This window comes from Dendrobates tinctorius, unplaced genomic scaffold (genome assembly GCF_039654945.1).
Source record: "Dendrobates tinctorius isolate UK_male_01 unplaced genomic scaffold, ASM3965494v1 ptg000301l, whole genome shotgun sequence".
Lineage (NCBI taxonomy): Eukaryota > Metazoa > Chordata > Amphibia > Anura > Dendrobatidae > Dendrobates > Dendrobates tinctorius.
Window position 1 is genome coordinate 987,236 of NW_027361968.1, and position 19,252 is coordinate 1,006,487.

General features: G+C 44.6%; 2 protein-coding genes across 2 annotated transcripts; both read left to right on the forward strand.

Moving 5' to 3' along the window:
* The first annotated feature begins 204 nt into the window (after positions 1–204).
* LOC141073420 (taste receptor type 2 member 8-like) lies at positions 205–1,137 on the forward strand. The gene has a single exon (XM_073560612.1). The coding sequence runs from the start codon at positions 205–207 to the stop codon at positions 1,135–1,137; it is 933 nt and encodes a 310-aa protein (XP_073416713.1).
* A 2,742-nt stretch (positions 1,138–3,879) lies between these two features.
* LOC141073421 (taste receptor type 2 member 40-like) lies at positions 3,880–4,818 on the forward strand. The gene has a single exon (XM_073560613.1). It carries the CDS (start codon positions 3,880–3,882, stop codon positions 4,816–4,818), a length of 939 nt encoding a protein of 312 aa, XP_073416714.1.
* Positions 4,819–19,252: the final 14,434 nt, after the last annotated feature.

Consider the following 19,252-nt stretch of genomic DNA (forward strand, 5'->3'; position numbering starts at 1 on the left):
TCAGAGAATGAGAGTTTTGTTATGGAAAGGTCTGTGGTATATTCCGCAGGTTGTGTGTTTGCATATTCAAAGCCAATCTCTTCTCATAGCTGCATACTATAGCAGGCTGTCCCGCTTCATCAATTTCTCAATTTTCCTGTTTCCTTCCAGGTATCTTGGCTTAAGAGAGGAGTTTGAGAAACGTTCTTCTTCATGGGTGTTGATATGAGAAGCCCCATATTCATAGTGGGCGTACTGGTTCTCTCCGCTGAAGTGTTTGTGTCGATAACCATCAATCTCTACATCCTTTTTGTGGTCCTATGTGATTGGAAGAGAAAGAAACACCTAAAATCCAGAGATAAAATCCAGGTGGCCTTAAATGTCTCTGGGACCATTCTTACCATAGTGACAGCTTCCAACTTGTTCCCTGACATCCTACAGACTGCTCTATTCAATACCTGGTATTCCAAAAACATAGGCAACTTATTCTCCATCTACTACATGTGCTCCAGCTCCTGGCTCACTGCCGTCCTCTGCTTCTTCTATTTCATTAAGGTTGTCCATGTCCAACAGGGCTTTCTTATCTGGATGAAGATGAACGTCGGTTCCATCATCCCATGGCAGATTTTGGTGGGGAAGTTGATGTCTTTGATGACTTGCATTCTAAGCTTGTTTTTTTACACGCCTCCACAAGTCCTTCCCATGAATAACTCAACTACCCATCCATTCATCCATTCTCCAGAGGAAACTCCGTACAACTCAGTTGTAGGGGTTTCTATTTTCGCGTTGATCTGTGTTCCATTTTTGCTTTCTTTTATTGCTACCATCCTAACTGTTGGATTCTTGAAACTTCATATCAAGAAGATGAAGGACACAATGACTTCAGGTGATATTAACTTGACATTGTATAAAAGTGTTGTCCATAAAATGGCGCGCTTCCTAGTTCTCTATTCTGTATTTTACTTGGCCATGTTTTTTTACCATTACTCCATTTTCGCTCCTTACAGCCCTGGATACTGGATAACTCTAATATTGATTTTCCTGTTTAACCCAGCTCAAGCTTTTCTGCACATTTGGGATAATCCCAAACTTAGGAGCTCATGGAAAGAGATGTCAGGTTGTGTTATCTTTAAAACTGTCAAGATCCAGAAACCATGAGGATTCGGTGAATACTTTTCCAGAAATAATACAAGTATAGGAATAAATGTCCGTCATAACGTATCCCTGGCATAATCGTAAATCGGTGTACGGACGTGTGTTCGTGGAATGGATTATGGACTCACCATCACTCAACACAAAGCAAAAAAAAACAGATTTATCTTCAAGTATTTCCCTCCTTCCAAAAGTTTTAACTCAATGATAACATTTCTTCATTCTGTTTATCCAGACGTATGGAAGATTCTAGAAATAGTTGTAGACTATATCATGACCGGAGCTTCTTTCGGTTTTGCGGTTTTGTTTTTCGCTCCCCTTCTTCCCAGAGAAATAACTTTTTTATTTTTCTGTCAATATGGCCATGTGAGGGCTTGTTTTTGGGGGACGAGTTGTACTGTTGAAAGACATCATTGGTTTTACCATGTCGTGTACTACTGTAGAAAAAAGGGGAAAAAAATTCCAAGTGCGGTGAAATTGCAAAAAAGTGCAATCCCACACTTGTTTTTTGATTGGCTTTTTTCTAGGTTCACTAAATGCTAAAACTGACCAGCCATTGTGATTCTCCAGGTCATTCCGAGTTCACAGACACCAAACATGTCTAGGTTCTTTTTTATCTAAGTGGTGAAAAAAATTCCAAATATTGCTAAAAAAAATAATTGTGCCATTTTCCAAGACCCGTAGCGTCTCCACTGTTCATGATCTTGGGTTGGGTGAGGGCTTATTTTTTGTGTGTCGAGCCGACGTTTTTAATGATACCATTTTGGTGTAGATACATTCTTTTCATCGCCCGTTATTGCATTTTAATGCAATGTCAGGGCAACCAAAAAAACGTAATTCTGGCGTTTTTATTTTTTTCTCGCTACGCCGTTTAGTGATCAGGTTAATCCTTTTTCCATTCATGGATCGGGTGATTTTGAACACGGCGATACCAAATATGTATATGCTTGATTTTTTATTTATTGTTTTATTTTGAATGGGGCGAAAGGTTGGTGATTTGAACTTTTAGGTTTTTTTTATATTTTTTAAACTATTTTTCTTTAACTTTTGGCATGCTTCATTAGTCTCCACAGGAGACTAGAAACTGCCATAGCCCGATCGGCTCTGCTACATAGAGGCAATGCTCAGATCGCCTCTATGTAGCAGATTTACTGACTTGCTATGAGCGCCGACCACAGTGTGGCGCTCACAGGAAGCGGCATTAACATCTATAGAGGTCTCTGGTTGTCATGTCGACACACCGGTGACCTGTGATCACGTGACGCGGGTCACCGGTGTGCGTATTTCCAGCCCTATGGCCAGAAGCGCTTCTTAAATGCCGCTGTCAGAGTTTGACATCGGCATTTAACTAGTTGATAGCTGCGGGCGAATCGCAATTCAAAACAACTGACATGTCTCGGCTTTGAGGTGGGCTCATCGCCGGAGCCCTCGTCAAAGAGAGGGAGACCGACATCGGATGTACTATACCGTCCGATGGCAGTAAGAGGTTGAAAGCAATGACAAAAATAGAAAACCTGAAATAAGTAAAAAAAAGTTGAGTATTTAAATAAAGAGATGATAAATTGTTCATTTCTGTCCTTTAGATTTGAGGCGATAACCATTGATGATGGCTGAGACTCTTAAGTCATTCTTCATTATGCTGTGTCCAGGTGGTATTTAGCTTAGGATAATAAAACGGTGTTGAGATCTGTCATCTTCTGCGGTTAGAACTGTCAACCATCATCATCTGAGATGCCTCCTCAACAAGGGAACAAGACAACACAAGTTACAAAGTATCACAAGCCATTTCCATAAAAAAAAATAATCTTGAAAAATTTGGGTAAATGTACAATTGTGTAAATTGTAAATTCTGTTTCCAATCTTTGAATTATTTGCTGTCAATCTTCTCTGAAAACTCATTTACATTAAAGCAAATGATTGAGAATGTTCCTTCTCCCCATTGAGGTTTGCATATATTCAAAGTAGAAGCTTATTCCCTTAATGGCAGAATCTAAGGAACCCAGCACAGCAGAATCTCAGCTTCTTCTCCCTTTGGATGGAACCTAAATGCATCCATGCAGCATCTTCTGCTCTGAAGGTTGATCAGCAGAAGCATTACTAGGACATCCATCATCCATCCAGCATCTTCTGCTCTGACAGTTGATTGGTAGAAGCATTACCAGGACATCCATCATCATCCATCCAGCATCTTCTGCTCTGAAGGTTGATCAGCAGAAGCATTACCAGGACACCCATCATCATCCATGCAGCATCTTCTGCTCTGTAGGTTGATCAGCAGAAGCATTACTAGGACATCCATCATCATCCATCCAGCATCTTCTGCTCTGACAGTTGATTGGTAGAAGCATTACCAGGACATCCATCATCATCCATGCAGCATCTTCTGCTCTGAAGGTTGATCAGCAGAAGCATTACTAGGACATCCATCATCATCCATGCAGCATCTTCTGCTCTGAAGGTTGATCAGCAGAAGCATTACCAGGACATCCATCATCATCCATCCAGCATCTTCTGCTCTGAAGGTTGATCAGTAAAAGCATTACCAGGACATCCATCATCATCCATCCAGCATCTTCTGCTCTGAAGGTTGATCAGTAGAAGCATTACCAGGACATCCATCATCATCCATCCAGCATCTTCTGCTCTGACAGTTGATCGGTAGAAGCATTACCAGGACATCCATCATCCATGCAGCATCTTCTGCTATGACAGTTGATCAGTAGAAGCATCACCAGGACACCCATCATCATGAGTGTTGCCGCCGGCAGCCCGGTCACTGTACTGTGTATGCTATTGCTTTCATTCGAAGCATTGGTTTCAATGGTCATCAATGTTTTCATTGAGTTTGTCGTTCTGCGTGATTACTACACAAAGAGAAGCTTAACTCCTACCCAGAAAATCCTGGCAGCTCTGAATATTTCCAGCTTCTTCTTCGTCGTTGTGTCCTCCTTTAATGTCTTCTGTAACATCCAGATGCCCAATTTCTCCAGATCATCCTACTACAATGTCATCTTCACCTTGCTCTTCATATACTGCATGTGCTCCGGCTCGTTACTCACAGCCGTCCTCTGCTTCTACTATTTCATTAAGGTTGTCAATGTCCAAAGAGGCTATCTCGGTTGGGTCAAGAAGAAGATAAGTTCTATTGTCCCCTGGCAGATCACACTGGTGAAGTTGTTTTCCTTTGCCAATAGTTTGCTTGGTTTGTTGCTTTTTGCACCCAAACAGTTGTCTTCTACGAATAACTCGCTGATCGTGTCCACCTCTGAGACTTCAGAGCAACCTTATGTAGGATATAATTATAACATTGCAAAAATCCTCTCGTTTATGACTTTTTTACCACTCTTCTGTACAGCACTAAGCACCCTCCTAACTGTCGGCTTCCTGAAGCTTCATAGTCGTAAGGTCAAGAACACACAGATTTCTGGAGAAGCCAGCCTGGCGCTGTATAATAGCGTCATCTACAGGATGATGCGTTTCTTACTGCTATACTTTGTATTTTATCTGGTCACCCTTCTTTATTATTTCTCAGCTTTTTCTCCTCACAGTCCAGGTTACTATATAAACCTGATGCTGATGTTCTTCATCACACCGACACAATCTGTTCTGCATATTCTTGATAACCAAGACCTGAGGAGGAGCTGGATGAGGATGGTAGGCTGGATAATACAAGGCTGTGTCAACTAGGTAATTATTATATATAAAAGTTACATACAGGGTATGCAAACAGATATTCCATAGGTTACTATGACTCAACATCATTTTTCGAATATATTTTAACACATTTCTATTAAAGAGTAAAGTAACATGAAAAAATGTAGAGCATTACACTTACTGCTCATGTGATGCTGCGCACAATCCACCACATAGACACGTGTTGCAACCTAGCATAGTAATTGGACAATGCTTGGCGAGGTCTGCCCCCGAGGACTAAGTGAAGTGTAAGCTACACTATTTTCTGGATCCCCTAGTTAGTACATTTCTGTGGACAACCTCTATTTTTGTTTATGATATTCACATAAGATAATACACAGTCAACTATTTTTTCCATTGAGATGTTGAAGAGGGATCCCTCCCATCCCGCATAAATTGATACCTTTTCTTGCTATAAACAATGCCTGTCTGAGAAGAATCCTGTCATAATGAGAGCAAAAGTCTTCATCTAGGATTCCCAAAAAACGTATCTCACCTGGATAATCTATAGGGATTTCCACTACAGCTGATACAATGTTGACCACTTTTGACCAGAACCATCGAATCTCGAAACAGTGGCGGCAATCATGGAGCAGTCTGCCCATTTTGTGCAGTGTAGGAGGAGTTAGATAATTCTTATGCACAATTTACAGTTTAATGAATTAATTATCAAGCGCTTTCCACCAAAGCCGGTCAGTTTCTTCAGTTAATAGGTTTTACCATTTCCCTTTGGCAGGCAATTGAGTCAAGGAAATGCGAACACTAAGTGAATGTAAAGTGCTGACACCATACGCATAGGGTCTTGGGTTTTGTACACCAAAATCAGAGGGTATACTGATATTCTTTGACTTAGATGAAGTAATTGACTAATTATTATTTGTCTTAATTGCAGGTACCCATGAAAAAATTGAACATGGATATAAAATTGGATTTGCATTTGGTCAAACGAAAGGAGCAGCTCAACCAAAAAAATTGTAATCTAAAATAGTTATAGTTACCGCAAGCTGTGTCCAGAACTCCACCCTCATCCAGCCTCCTCAAGCATTACATTTCTCGAGTGACTTACATGCCTTCTAATAATAATAATAATAATAATCTTTATTTATATAGCGCCAACATATTCCGCAGCGCTTTACAGTTGAACAGTTTCAAACACAACAGTCATAAGTAACAACGTTAACAATACAATAATTAAAGCGAAATAAGACGACCCTGCTCGTGGAGCTTACAATCTACAATGAGGTGGGGGGGATACAAAGCACAGGTTTGTATTTACAATGATGTATTTACAATGACGGTCCAGCCATCTTCAGGGGGTGGGGGTTAGATGGAGATAGTGAATGGGCTACACACACACAAACATGACTTTGATTACTGAATGTGATAGGCCGCTCTGAACAAATGTGTTTTGAGCGAGCGCCTAAAACTATGCAAATTGTGGATGGTCCTAATATTTTGGGGTAGAGCATTCCAGAGGATTGGCGCAGCACGGGAGAAGTCTTGGAGTCGGGAGTGGGAGGTACGGATTAGGGCAGAGGTTAGTCGAAAGTCATTTGCAGAGCGCAGCGGTCGGTTAGGCCGATAGACAGAAATGAGGGAGGAGATGTAAGGGGGTGCCGCACTGTGGAGAGCTTTGTGGGTGAGAACAAGTACTTTGAATTGTACCCTGTAATGAATTGGCAGCCAGTGTAACGACTGGCGAAGAGCGGACGCGTCTGAGAAACGATTAGCCAGATGGACAACCCTGGCTGCTGCATTAAGGATAGACTGGAGAGGGGAGAGTCGAGTGAGAGGGAGGCCAATTAATAGAGCATTACAGTAGTCTAGGCGGGAGTGGATCAGGGCGACAGTGAGAGTTTTTGTTGTTTCCATGGTGAGAAAAGGGCGGATTCTAGAGATGTTCTTTAGGTGTAAGCGGCATGAGCGGGCAAGAGATTGTATATGGGAGGTGAAGGAGAGATCGGAGTCGAACATAACACCCAGACAGCGCACCTGCTGTCGGGGTGTTATTATGGTGCCACCCACAGAGAGGGAAATGTCAGATTTAGGGAGGTTAGTAGATGGTGGGAGCAGAAGAAGTTCAGTTTTGGAGAGGTTGAGTTTCAGATAGAGAGCAGACATGATGTTGGAGACTGCAGACAGACAGTCAGTGGCGTTCTGTAGTACAGCGGAGGTAAGGTCAGGGGATGATGTGTACAGTTGTGTGTCATCAGCATAAAGATGGTACTGAAAGCCAAATCTGCTGATGGTCTGTCCAATTGGGGCTGTATAGAGAGAGAAGAGAAGGGGGCCAAGGACTGAGCCCTGAGGTACCCCAACAGTGAGAGGAAGAGGAGATGAAGTGGAGCCAGAAAACAGAACACTGAAGGAGCGGTCGGAAAGATAGGAGGAGAACCAGGAAAGAGCAGTGTCCTTAATGCCTAGTGACTGGAGCCTAGAGAGTAGGAGAGGATGGTCAACAGTGTCGAAAGCTGCAGAAAGGTCGAGAAGAATGAGCAGAGAATGGTCACCATTACGTTTTGCTGTCAGAAGGTCGTTGGTCACTTTGATGAGTGCAGTTTCTGTCGAATGTAGGGGGCGGAAACCGGACTGTGAAGGGTCTAGGAGGGAGTGAGTGGAGAGGTAACGGGTAAGGCGTGAGTATATCAGGCGCTCCAAGAGTTTAGAGATGAAGGGGAGATTGGAGACTGGTCTGTAGTTGTTTGTGCAGGATGGGTCAAGGGTGGGTTTCTTTAGTAATGGAGTAATGATAGAGTGTTTGAAGGAGGAGGGGAAAATGCCAGAGGAGAGGGAGAGATTAAAGATTGTAGTTAGGTGAGTTGTGACGACTGGGGAGAGAGACTGGAGGAGATGTGAGGGAATGGGGTCGGTTGTGCATGTAGTTGGACGAGAAGAGGAGAGGAGCCTGGAGACTTCTTCTTCTGTGATGGGAGCAAATGTGGAGAGTGAGCCAGGGGAAATGCAGGGAGGGATGGGAGTCACTGAACTTGGTGATTGGGAGCGGATTTCCTGACGGATATTGTCTATTTTCTCTATAAAGTGGGAGGCCAGGTCATCAGCGCAAATGTCTGTGATAGGGGCTTGTGCTTTTGGCCTGAGGAGGGAGTGAAAGGTGTCAAAAAGTTTCTTGGGGTTGTTGGATAGTGAGGAGATCAGGGTGGTGAAGTAGGTCTGTTTGGCGAGGTGAAGGGCAGAGTTATATGTCCTTAACATAAATTTGAAGTGTATGAAGTCTTCTGGTGTGTGTGTTTTCCTCCATAAGCGTTCAGCACACCTAGAGCATCGCTGGAGAAATCGGGTTTGCGATGTGAGCCAGGGCTGTTTCACTCTGTGTTTGGAGGTTCTGAGGGTGAGGGGAGCTACTTGGTCAAGGGTGCTTCTAAGAGTGTCATTGAAGTGATGTACAGCCAGATCAGGACAGGACAAAGAAGAGATTGGGGACAATGATGAGTGTAGGGAGTCTGAAAGTGTATGAGGGTTAATGGCTTGTAGATTTCTGACTGAATGGTAGGTAGGAGGGTGCTGGGGTGAGCGAGGATTTGTGAGTGTAAAGGAGAGAATGTTGTGGTCAGAGAGGGGAAGCGGTGAGTTATCTAGGTAGGAGATTGAGCAGAGCCGGGCGAAAACCAGGTCCAGGGTGTTACCGTCTTTGTGTGTTTCAGAGGTTGAGAGCTGAGAGAAGCCTAGAGAAGTGGTTAGTGATAGAAGCTGGGATGCAGATGTGGAAGTGGGGCTGTTAATGGGGATGTTGAAGTCTCCCAGGATAAGGGTTGGTAGTTCTGAGGACATGAAGTGCGGCAGCCAGGCAGAGAAATGGTCCAGGAAGTGGGTGGGTGAGCCTGGGGGCCGGTATATGACCGCTACTCTGAGGGAGAGGGGACGAAAGAGCCTGATGGTGTGGACTTCAAAAGAAGGGAATGAGAGTGATGGAACTGAGGGGATGACCTGGAAAGTGCATTGTGGGGACAGGAGTATGCCGACTCCACCACCAGGTCTATTTGTCGGTCTCGGGGAATGGGAGAATTGTAAGCCACCATGGGAAATGGCAGCAGGAGAGACAGTGTCAGAATCCTGAATCCAGGTTTCCGTGAGGGCCAACAAATTCAGAGAGTTTTTCAGTTCTTCTCTTGTAATGCTTCTTTATATAGGGGTAATAATATATGTACCTTCTTGTAAGGCCCATAATGATTTAATGTTGAGGTAATGCGTCAACTGTGCTTCTCAGATGGGTTTATCTTTCACCAGAATCCAAGAGCTTGGATATTGTAGATGGCCGGTGGAATAATAAAGATACATGTGGGCTAAAGCATAAATCGCATGGTCTTGGAGTCTCTGTAGTTTAGGTCTGCCATTTCCCAGATAAAGAAAAGGAGGAGACAGGGCGCTTCCAATGCGTAGGTCTGTATGGAAATTAGATGAGTGCACAGCAAGTGTTATGCTCACCTGATAGGGTTGTGAGAGTCACAACACCTATAATCGCATAAAACAGCTGCAGCAGTCTGCACGAGGTCCAAGAACTTGGTACAAAGAGAAAACTGGTAGTGCAATAAGAGACTGCGCTGCTGTGGTAGAATTCAAGGTATCTTTATTGCCAACGCATTTCCTGAGCCAGTCCCAGCTCACTTCATCAGGGCAAGTGATGAAGTGAGCTGGGACTGGCTCAGGAAATGCGTTGGCAATAAAGATACCTTAAATTCTACCACAGCAGCGCAGTCTCTTATTGCACTACCAGCCTTCTCTTTATTTCCCAGATAAAGGTAGTCATTAATGGATGTATTGGGTGAAAGAAGGTCTTTAGAACTGGCACTAAGTAGTGTTCAATAGTGTTGAGCTTTCCGATACCGCAAGTATCGGCCGATATTAGCTGTATCGGAATTCCGATACTGACTTCCGATACTTTTTTCATATCGGATACCGGAATCGGAAGTTCCCATAATGCTATCAGCCCGCTCGCTTTGATTCAGCCAATGGGAATCCTCAGAAGTGTGGGCACATCCTGTTAGGCATATAGGCATGTTAACTATTGGCATGGCTGTGATTGGCTGCTGAAATGATGTCATGATGCACTATAAAAGGCACTGCCACCGCCATTTCTGGTCAATCTGCTGTGAATTCAGTTAGGGACAGGCTGCTGTTGAAGACTGTGAGGGACAGTTAGAAATAGCGATTCTCAAAACAATATTGTGCTTTACCCAGGCTACATAAACCACCACTGGAGCTTGCTTTTCCCTAGCAGCAGTGTTCACAGCTGTCTGCAAGGGCTGTGTGAGTGCAGCTCACGATGTGGAGTGGGTCCTTCAGCCACGTCTGGTTGTAGGCCGTCCAGTGTGCCTCACTGCTGCCTCATACATATTTTTATTTTTGAGCTGCTTATTTTTAAAAAATTCTATCTAGTGTGCTTCCATCCGTATCCATATACGTTGGTTGCAAACACTAGTAGTAGACAGCGGAGCCTTTCTGCAGCCTTTCAGTGCTAGTGCCCACTTCTCTGCACTGTTCACGGCTGTCTGAGAGGTCTCTGACTGTGTGTGAGTGCAGCTCACGCTGAGTAGTGTGTCCTGCAGCTACGTCTGGTTGTAGGCCGCTCAGCGTGTCACTGCCTCACACATTTTTCTTTTATTGCAGCTCATTTTTTCTTCTATTAGTGTGCATCCATCCGTCTCCATCTACGGTGGTTGCAAACACTATATAGGAGTACACAGCGGAGCCTTTCTGCAGCCAGTCAGTGCTAGTGCCCACTTAGCTGCACTGTTCACGGCTGTCTGAGAGGTCTCTGACTGTGTGTGAGTGTAGTGTACATAAAAATCCCCTTAAAACACAATTTTATTAATGATCATAAAAACACACCTTCCCAGTGACGTTGAAAAAATGTCAAAAAATAAACCTAGTATAAGGTGCTGCATAGCCCTACATTAAGGCCTAACTGATACCTTCCTATCCGTGGAGGTTGGCACCCTAATAGTACGATATTGGCGCCCCCACTCAACGAGGACTATCCCTCACTTCCCTAGTGATCCCTAGTATCACAGAGAGGAAAACAATTTCAAGATAGAACAGTAATGAAAAGATCAGAATGCCCTAGGACTTATGCAGACCAAACAAATAATACAACAATAAAACATAACCCACATCATGATATCATGTGACCCACAAAAATAGCAGCTATTCTCACTTGGAGAGATAAACATCCTCAGATACAATCAGCAATAAATGAAAAGGTCACTTATCATGTCTCATGGGGGACCCTCAACGCGTTTCCCCGCCGTAGCGGTTCATCAGGAGGAATAGTCCTATCAAAAATATTGTTGCTGCTTCATGCCTGATACCTTCAATAATAGTGGCACCAGAAGTCTAGGAAACCGGATTTAAATAACCGGTGTGATTGTTTTGCATACCACCCACTATCCGGCAGTCCAATCGGTGTGAAGATGCAAATAACTGAGAGCCAGGTGTGCAGCAAAAAGTATCATATACCTGAGAGCCCGCCGCTGCATTCAAAATTCAAAGCGGAAGAAGGGGTCATTAGCGTGCGTTCCACCGTGGGGCGTATCCAATATGGCGCCCATACTTCCGGTCGCGCAACCCCCTCAACGGGTTGTAGCCTCCGGAACCATCCTGTGCGGGCAGAGCGGAGGGGAATCAAAGATGGCGCCGGCACTTCCGGTCACATGTTTCCCCTTAGCTCCCGGACACGCCCATAGATACCAGCAATGGGCGCATCACCAATGTGGGCCGGACCTTTCGATCACATGCTTCCTCCCTGCTCAATAATGTAAACAAACAGAGCGCATCATATGAAATCGCCAGGAGATCAAGAGTCTGCCCGTAATACAGTGTCCCACAGATTTATCGCAGTAAGGATGACCCCAATAAATCTAGCAGTACCAATGTCCTCATATTCGGCATAATGCTGCACATCAGAAATTCAAGAAATGTAGAAAAATAAAAGTGCATATTGCTATGCGATAAATCAGATCAACCATCCAATGTGGTCCATGCCATACAGGCATCATCCAATATGCCAGACATATAGAACCCCTTATCATAACCCCCATAACAGAAAAAGGGGGCAAGTTCAACCAACCAGAGACTCAAAAGATCATAAAAAACAGGCATATGAGATGCATTCATTCATCCCATTAGGGAAAACCGATTGCAGTCTGAACATCCATTCACACTCCCGTCTCAAAATTAGATTGTCCAGATTACCTCCCCTAGCCCTTGGTTTGATTAATTCTATCATATTAAAGGTGATGTCACCCATTCGACCCTGATGTATACCATTGATGTGTCTGGCGACAGGAGTATCACGTTTATTTCTGATATCCCCCAGGTGTTCACCCACCCTCACCCTTAATTCTCTAGTGGTTTTTCCCACATAATCCAATGGGCAGGTACACGTGGCCTTATAGACCAGACCTGTTGATTTACAGTTTCCAAAATCCCTCAGATAAAAGGTCTTACCATTGTGTGAACTCATAAAGGTCTTACATTGAAGCATATATTTGCATTTAGTACAGTCCCCACACTTGAAGAAGCCCAAAGGTTTTCTATCTAACCATGTACCCGTTCCCTTGGGTCTTTGGTAGAGGCTGTGCACAAGCCGATCCCCTATAGATCTCCCTTTTCTATATGTAATAGAGGGTTTAGGTGGTATCAGCCCCTTCAAGTTCGGGTCAGCTAAGAGTATCCCCCAGTGCTTTTTAAGAACATGGTACACCCTGTCTGACTGACCATCATACGTGCCAATAAGTCTGACAACAGTGTCCCTGACAGTATCTTCTTTTTTTGACTGGAGGAGAGAGGGCCTATCCGCTATGAATGCTTCATGCCATGGCCCATTCAGGAAACGTGGGGGATAACCCCTGTTTCTAAATCTATTATATAGGTCATTGGCTTGTTTTCTATAGACACTCAACTCCGTGCAGTTCCTTCGAACCCTAAGGAACTGTCCTTTGGGTATCCCCCTCCTCAAAGGTTCCGGGTGATGGCTTGTCCATCTCAACAGACTATTTGTTGCAGTAGGCTTCCGATAGGTACACGTACTAATCCTTCCATCACCATTCTTTGAAATCGTCAAATCCAGGAAGTTAATACTTGTGGTGTGACACTCTGAAGTAAATCTAAGTCCCACTATATTCCCATTGATATATTCAATGAAACGAAGAAAATCTGACTCAGGGCCAGACCAAAATATCAGAATATCATCGATATATCTGGCCCATAGATTGATAAACGGAGTCCACCACTCCTCTTCCCCCCCAAAAATATGGGTTTCCTCCCACCAGCCCAGGAAGATATTAGCATACGTGGGGGCACAGGGGCTCCCCATCGCAGTCCCCCTGAGCTGGTGGAAGTACTTACCATCGAAGAGGAAGTAATTCCTGGTGAGAACAAATCCCAACAATTTTTTAATGAAACAATTATGTGTTTGACACTCAACTGCTCTCATTTGTAGAAAATGGGTAACCGCCTTCAAGCCCCACTCATGTGGAATACAACTATACAGTGCCTCCACATCAATAGACGCCAGCAGGGTGTTTTCCTCCAGAACAACACCCTCCAACAGATTCAACAAATGTGATGTGTCACGTATATAGGACGGTAATGTGGTCACAAATGGTCTTAGGACTCTATCCAAATATACACCACTATTCTGAGTGAGCGAGTCTATTCCAGAAACTATAGGGCGACCTTTAAGTGGTTCAAACCCCTTATGAACCTTTGGTAATGCATAAAAGGTTGCTATTGTGGGGGAATTCGGAAATAAAAATCGAAATTCATTATCCGAAATCACCCTATTCTCTTTAGCTTCACTCAGAATAGATAATAACTCATTTTTATATCCAGATGTTGGATTATCCCGTAGGACCTCATATGTGTCCTCATGATTCAGGAGCGCATAGCACATTGCCCTATATTTATTATGATCCAGAAGCACCAGGTTGCCCCCCTTATCCGAGGCTTTAATAATTATTCTGGCATTTTTTTCAAGGCCCTCAAGAGCCAACTCTTCAGAACGAGAAAGATTAGATGGATGACTCTGATTTATACTTGCAATTTTACGGAGATCCTCCTCCACCATCTTGGTAAAAATATCAATGCTCAAAGCCTCATTATTAGGTGGCATCCTGGTGCTCCTATTTTTCAGAGTAGTGAAGGGGCCCAAACCCCGTGGTTGCTCGTTTTCCCTTAGGAGACTAGTCAGAGCTTCCAGGCCCTCTAGGTCTTCATCAGCTAAACCCAGTTGGAGACACTGTTCACGATCATGCTGCTTAAAGAAAAGTTTCCATTTCAGATTGCGACAAAATAAGTTCAGATCTTTGACCCAATTAAAGCAGTTAAATGTATTAGTTGGTACAAAATTAAGACCCTTCTGCAACACACAATATTCATCTTTAGACAATTCATATGATGACAGATTGATAATTTGCCCCTGGTCAATTACATTTTTCTCCTCAGGTCGTATCCTACTGTTGGACCTCTGTCCAAAAAAGATTGTGATATAGAGGATGATGATCCCGAGGAGGAATGTTGTACCCCCCTCCCTCCCCCCATATCCCTTTGTCTGTGCTGATTTCTTGGTGGACGCCATCTCGGCCTATTGTGTCCACTTCTTCCCCGGAGATTGTTTGAGTTATCTACTCGTTCAGTGTCAGATGTATCAATATCTGAGGAAGATACCTCAGTTTGATTTACCACTTGATATCCGTAAGCCCTGTTCTCTTTAAAATCAGTCAGATCACGTGTAAATTGTAAGTGTTTACGATCCTTAAGATTGGTCTGAAACTTCTCGACTGATGTTTGAAGAATATCCTCCCTTCGTACAAAATCTGGATCAGTTTTAAATTTTTTTGCCTTTTCAATTAGATCATTTAGCTTTTTGGTAGATTCCTCAAACAACCTTTTCTCCTCAGTTAGGAGAAGTAACATAAAACGAGTAGAGGACTCAACAGACTCTTTAGTCCAATTAGCAAGAAACTCAGGATTGGCCGTTCGGGGAGAGGGCTGTATATTAATACGTAAGCCCTTGGGTACAATTTTATTTTTAATGTAACTTTCCAACCCCCTTATCTCCCACCAGGATTTTATATTTTCCTTGTAGGCATGATAGAGGTCTTTAAATAAAGTTTTAAGAGAGGGGCTATCAGAATTATCAAGTAATGGATTTGTAGAAAACACCTGGTTGGCATCCTGTGCCCACAGTTCAGTATTAATTGGGGTTGATAAGAAGCTGGCCATATCAGAACAAACTTAAACCAGAAAAAATTAATTAATGGAGATTGGAAAAGACTTAGTGTACATAAAAATCCCCTTAAAACACAATTTTATTAATGATCATAAAAACACACCTTCCCAGTGACGTTGAAAAAACCACTAGAGAATTAAGGGTGAGGGTGGGTGAACACCTGGGGGATATCAGAAATAAACGTGATACTCCTGTCGCCAGACACATCAATGGTATACATCAGGGTCGAATGGGTGACATCACCTTTAATATGATAGAATTAATCAAACCAAGGGCTAGGGGAGGTAATCTGGACAATCTAATTTTGAGACGGGAGTGTGAATGGATGTTCAGACTGCAATCGGTTTTCCCTAATGGGATGAATGAATGCATCTCATATGCCTGTTTTTTATGATCTTTTGAGTCTCTGGTTGGTTGAACTTGCCCCCTTTTTCTGTTATGGGGGTTATGATAAGGGGTTCTATATGTATGGCATATTGGATGATGCCTGTATGGCATGGACCACATTGGATGGTTGATTTGATTTATCGCATAGCAATATGCACTTTTATTTTTCTACATTTCTTGAATTTCTGATGTGCAGCATTATGCCGAATATGAGGACATTGGTACTACTAGATTTATTGGGGTCATCCTTACTGCGATAAATCTGTGGGACACTGTATTACGGGCAGACTCTTGATCTCCTGGCGATTTCATATGATGCGCTCTGTTTGTTTACATTATTGAGCAGGGAGGAAGCATGTGATCGAAAGGTCCGGCCCACATTGGTGATGCGCCCATTGCTGGTATCTATGGGCGTGTCCGGGAGCTAAGGGGAAACATGTGACCGGAAGTGCCGGCGCCATCTTTGATTCCCCTCCGCTCTGCCCGCACAGGATGGTTCCGGAGGCTACAACCCGTTGAGGGGGTTGCGCGACCGGAAGTATGGGCGCCATATTGGATACGCCCCACGGTGGAACGCACGCTAATGACCCCTTCTTCCGCTTTGAATTTTGAATGCAGCGGCGGGCTCTCAGGTATATGATACTTTTTGCTGCGCACCTGGCTCTCAGTTATTTGCATCTTCACACCGATTGGACTGCCGGATAGTGGGTGGTATGCAAAACAATCACACCGGTTATTTAAATCCGGTTTCCTAGACTTCTGGTGCCACTATTATTGAAGGTATCAGGCATGAAGCAGCAACAATATTTTTGATAGGACTATTCCTCCTGATGAACCGCTACGGCGGGGAAACGCGTTGAGGGTCCCCCATGAGACATGATAAGTGACCTTTTCATTTATTGCTGATTGTATCTGAGGATGTTTATCTCTCCAAGTGAGAATAGCTGCTATTTTTGTGGGTCACATGATATCATGATGTGGGTTATGTTTTATTGTTGTATTATTTGTTTGGTCTGCATAAGTCCTAGGGCATTCTGATCTTTTCATTACTGTTCTATCTTGAAATTGTTTTCCTCTCTGTGATACTAGGGATCACTAGGGAAGTGAGGGATAGTCCTCGTTGAGTGGGGGCGCCAATATCGTACTATTAGGGTGCCAACCTCCACGGTTAGGAAGGTATCAGTTAGGCCTTAATGTAGGGCTATGCAGCACCTTATACTAGGTTTATTTTTTGACATTTTTTCAACGTCACTGGGAAGGTGTGTTTTTATGATCATTAATAAAATTGTGTTTTAAGGGGATTTTTATGTACACTAAGTCTTTTCCAATCTCCATTAATTAATTTTTTCTGTGTGTGAGTGTAGCTCACGCTAAGTAGTGTGTCCTGCAGCTACGTCTGGTTGTAGGCTGCTCAGCGTGCGTCACTGCCTCACACATATTTTTCTTTAATTGCAGCTCATTTTTTCTTCTCCTATAAGTGTGCATCCATCCATATCCATCTACATTGGTTGGTTGCAAACACTATATAGGAGTAGATAGAGGAGCCTTTTTTCTGGCTTGTGCCCTTCAGCTGCAGCCAAATTAGTATTACCCAATTTTTTTGGAGCCTCATCTTTTGCATTGTAGGTTACCTACCTACATTGTAATAGCTCCAGAAAGTTGGTGATACTCTCACTTTCAAATCTTTGGTCACATCATTTTAGTTATTTTTCCCCAAAAAAAAAACAACAAAGTTCACCAAGCAGGGAGTAAGGCACGTGGGCGTGGATTTTCAGCAGGGAGAGGACGTGGGGATTCTACAGGGAGAGGACGTGGGGATTCTGCAGGGAGAGGACGTGGGGATTCTGTGCCTGCTGTTGGCACCAGTGAGTCAGCATCCCCCAGTTTTAGCAGGCAATAGTCCTTTATGTGCAGCTTTGTAGGACCTCACCGTACCCCACTGCTGTGGGAGGAACAAATTGAAGCCGTTGTGGGATGGATGGCAGCTAACGCATCGACTTCAATTACTTCCACATCCTCTCAGGGCCACAGCACCGAAGAGCAACCATCTGTCTCTTCACCACCTGCCAAAGTGCCTAGGCAGTCAGAGAGCACTGGACAGGAGCCATCACAGTCTCTACTTCTGTTCTCGGAATCTGTTGGTTTGGAAAGAGGGGGCCAGCCAAGCAGCATTCCAGAATGTGAAGAAGAGGGAGTATGCAGTGATGTGCAACTTCTTTGTCCCTCTGAATCTGAAGAGGCGGGTGGGCCAGTGCCTATGGTCAGCATACCTCAGTACGCATCAGATGATGACGAGACACAATTGCCACTTTCTGTTGCGTACGGTGCTGACGAGACAACCCAGGAGAAGCAGGTGTTTGAAGAGGGGAGTGTAGATGATGAGGTCCTTGACTCATCATGGCGTGAGGAACAGGAAGGTGGTGGGAGCAGCTCTGAGGAAGAGATTCCCCGAACGGCCAAAACCGGAGGGAGAGGGAGGGGGCAGACTTGGCTGCCTGTAGCCTCCACTTCGGCACCCGTTAGGAGCATTCCACTTTCAAAAGGCAAAACGGGCACTCCCAAGACTTGCAGTGCGTGGTCCTTTTTTGACACAGTTGCAGATGACATTTGCTTTGTCAAATGCAAGCTGTGTCATCAGAGAGTCAAAAGAGGGAAAAATGTCAGCAACCTCAATACCACTAATATGTGGAAACATGTGCGGACCAAGCACGAGGTGGTGTTACACAGACACACTGAAGACGTAGGCCAACGTACAGCACCACCTACCACCTCTTCAGCTCGTGTTGGGGCCTCTTCCTCCAGCTCACACACAGCTGGTTTGGCTTCCTCACAGGATCGCCAAGGAAGAACCTCTGGCACTGTTGTCCGGAGACCCTGTGACATTCCACCCACAGCACCACGTTCCAAGTCATCCTCACACTCCCAGGCCACTCGACAGCCATCGGTAGCACAGGCATGGGAGAAAAGGCGGCCATACTCGGCAAACCATCCCTGAGCACAGGCTCTGAATGCTGGCATTGCCAAACTACTGGCACTTGAATTGCTGTCATTCAGGCTGGTGGAGACTGACACCTTCCGGGACTTCATGGCATTGGCAGTCCCACAATACACCATGCCCAGCCACTTTTATTTCAGCAGGCGAGCCATCCCTGCCCTGCAGAAACATGTGGAGGCAAACATAAAACATGCGCTACTAAACGCCGTCAGTAGCAAGGTCCACCTGACCACCAATGCGCGGACCAGTAACCATGGACAGGGACGATACCTTTCCCTCACTGCCCATTGGGTCAATGTTGTGGAGCCGGGTACAGATCTGGAGAGTGGCGCTCTACCTGTTCTGCCAACTCCACGGATTGCAGGAATCCAGTCTGTACACATTGACTCCTCCTCCTACTCAAGTTCCTCTGAAACAGCGCAGCAGGAGCCTGTTATGACCGATATGAGCACAGCCGTGGCCAAACTTCAACAGGCCGTACTCAAATTAATTTCTTTGGGGAATCGAAGCCACACAGCGCTGGAGCTCTGGAATGCCATCAAGCAGGAGAGCGACGTGTGGTTTCTGCCAGCGAATCTCCAGCCGGGCTTGGTAGTGTGTGACAATGGCCGAAATCTGGTGGCAGCTCTTGGCCTTTGCAACCTCACTCACATCCCATGTCTGGCACATGTGCTCAACTTGGTCGTGCAGAGCTTTCTGAGGGACAATCTGGATCTTGATGCACTGCTGCACAAGGTCCGCATAGAGTGCGCTCACTTGCGGCGTTCCAGCACGGCAAGGTCGCGCCTTGCTGCCCT

What these genes read in the sequence shown, in the direction of transcription:
- LOC141073420 (XM_073560612.1), top strand. Translation starts at nt 205, where the DNA reads ATGAGAAGCCCCATATTCATAGTGGGCGTACTGGTTCTCTCCGCTGAA.
- LOC141073421 (XM_073560613.1), top strand. Translation starts at nt 3,880, where the DNA reads ATGAGTGTTGCCGCCGGCAGCCCGGTCACTGTACTGTGTATGCTATTG.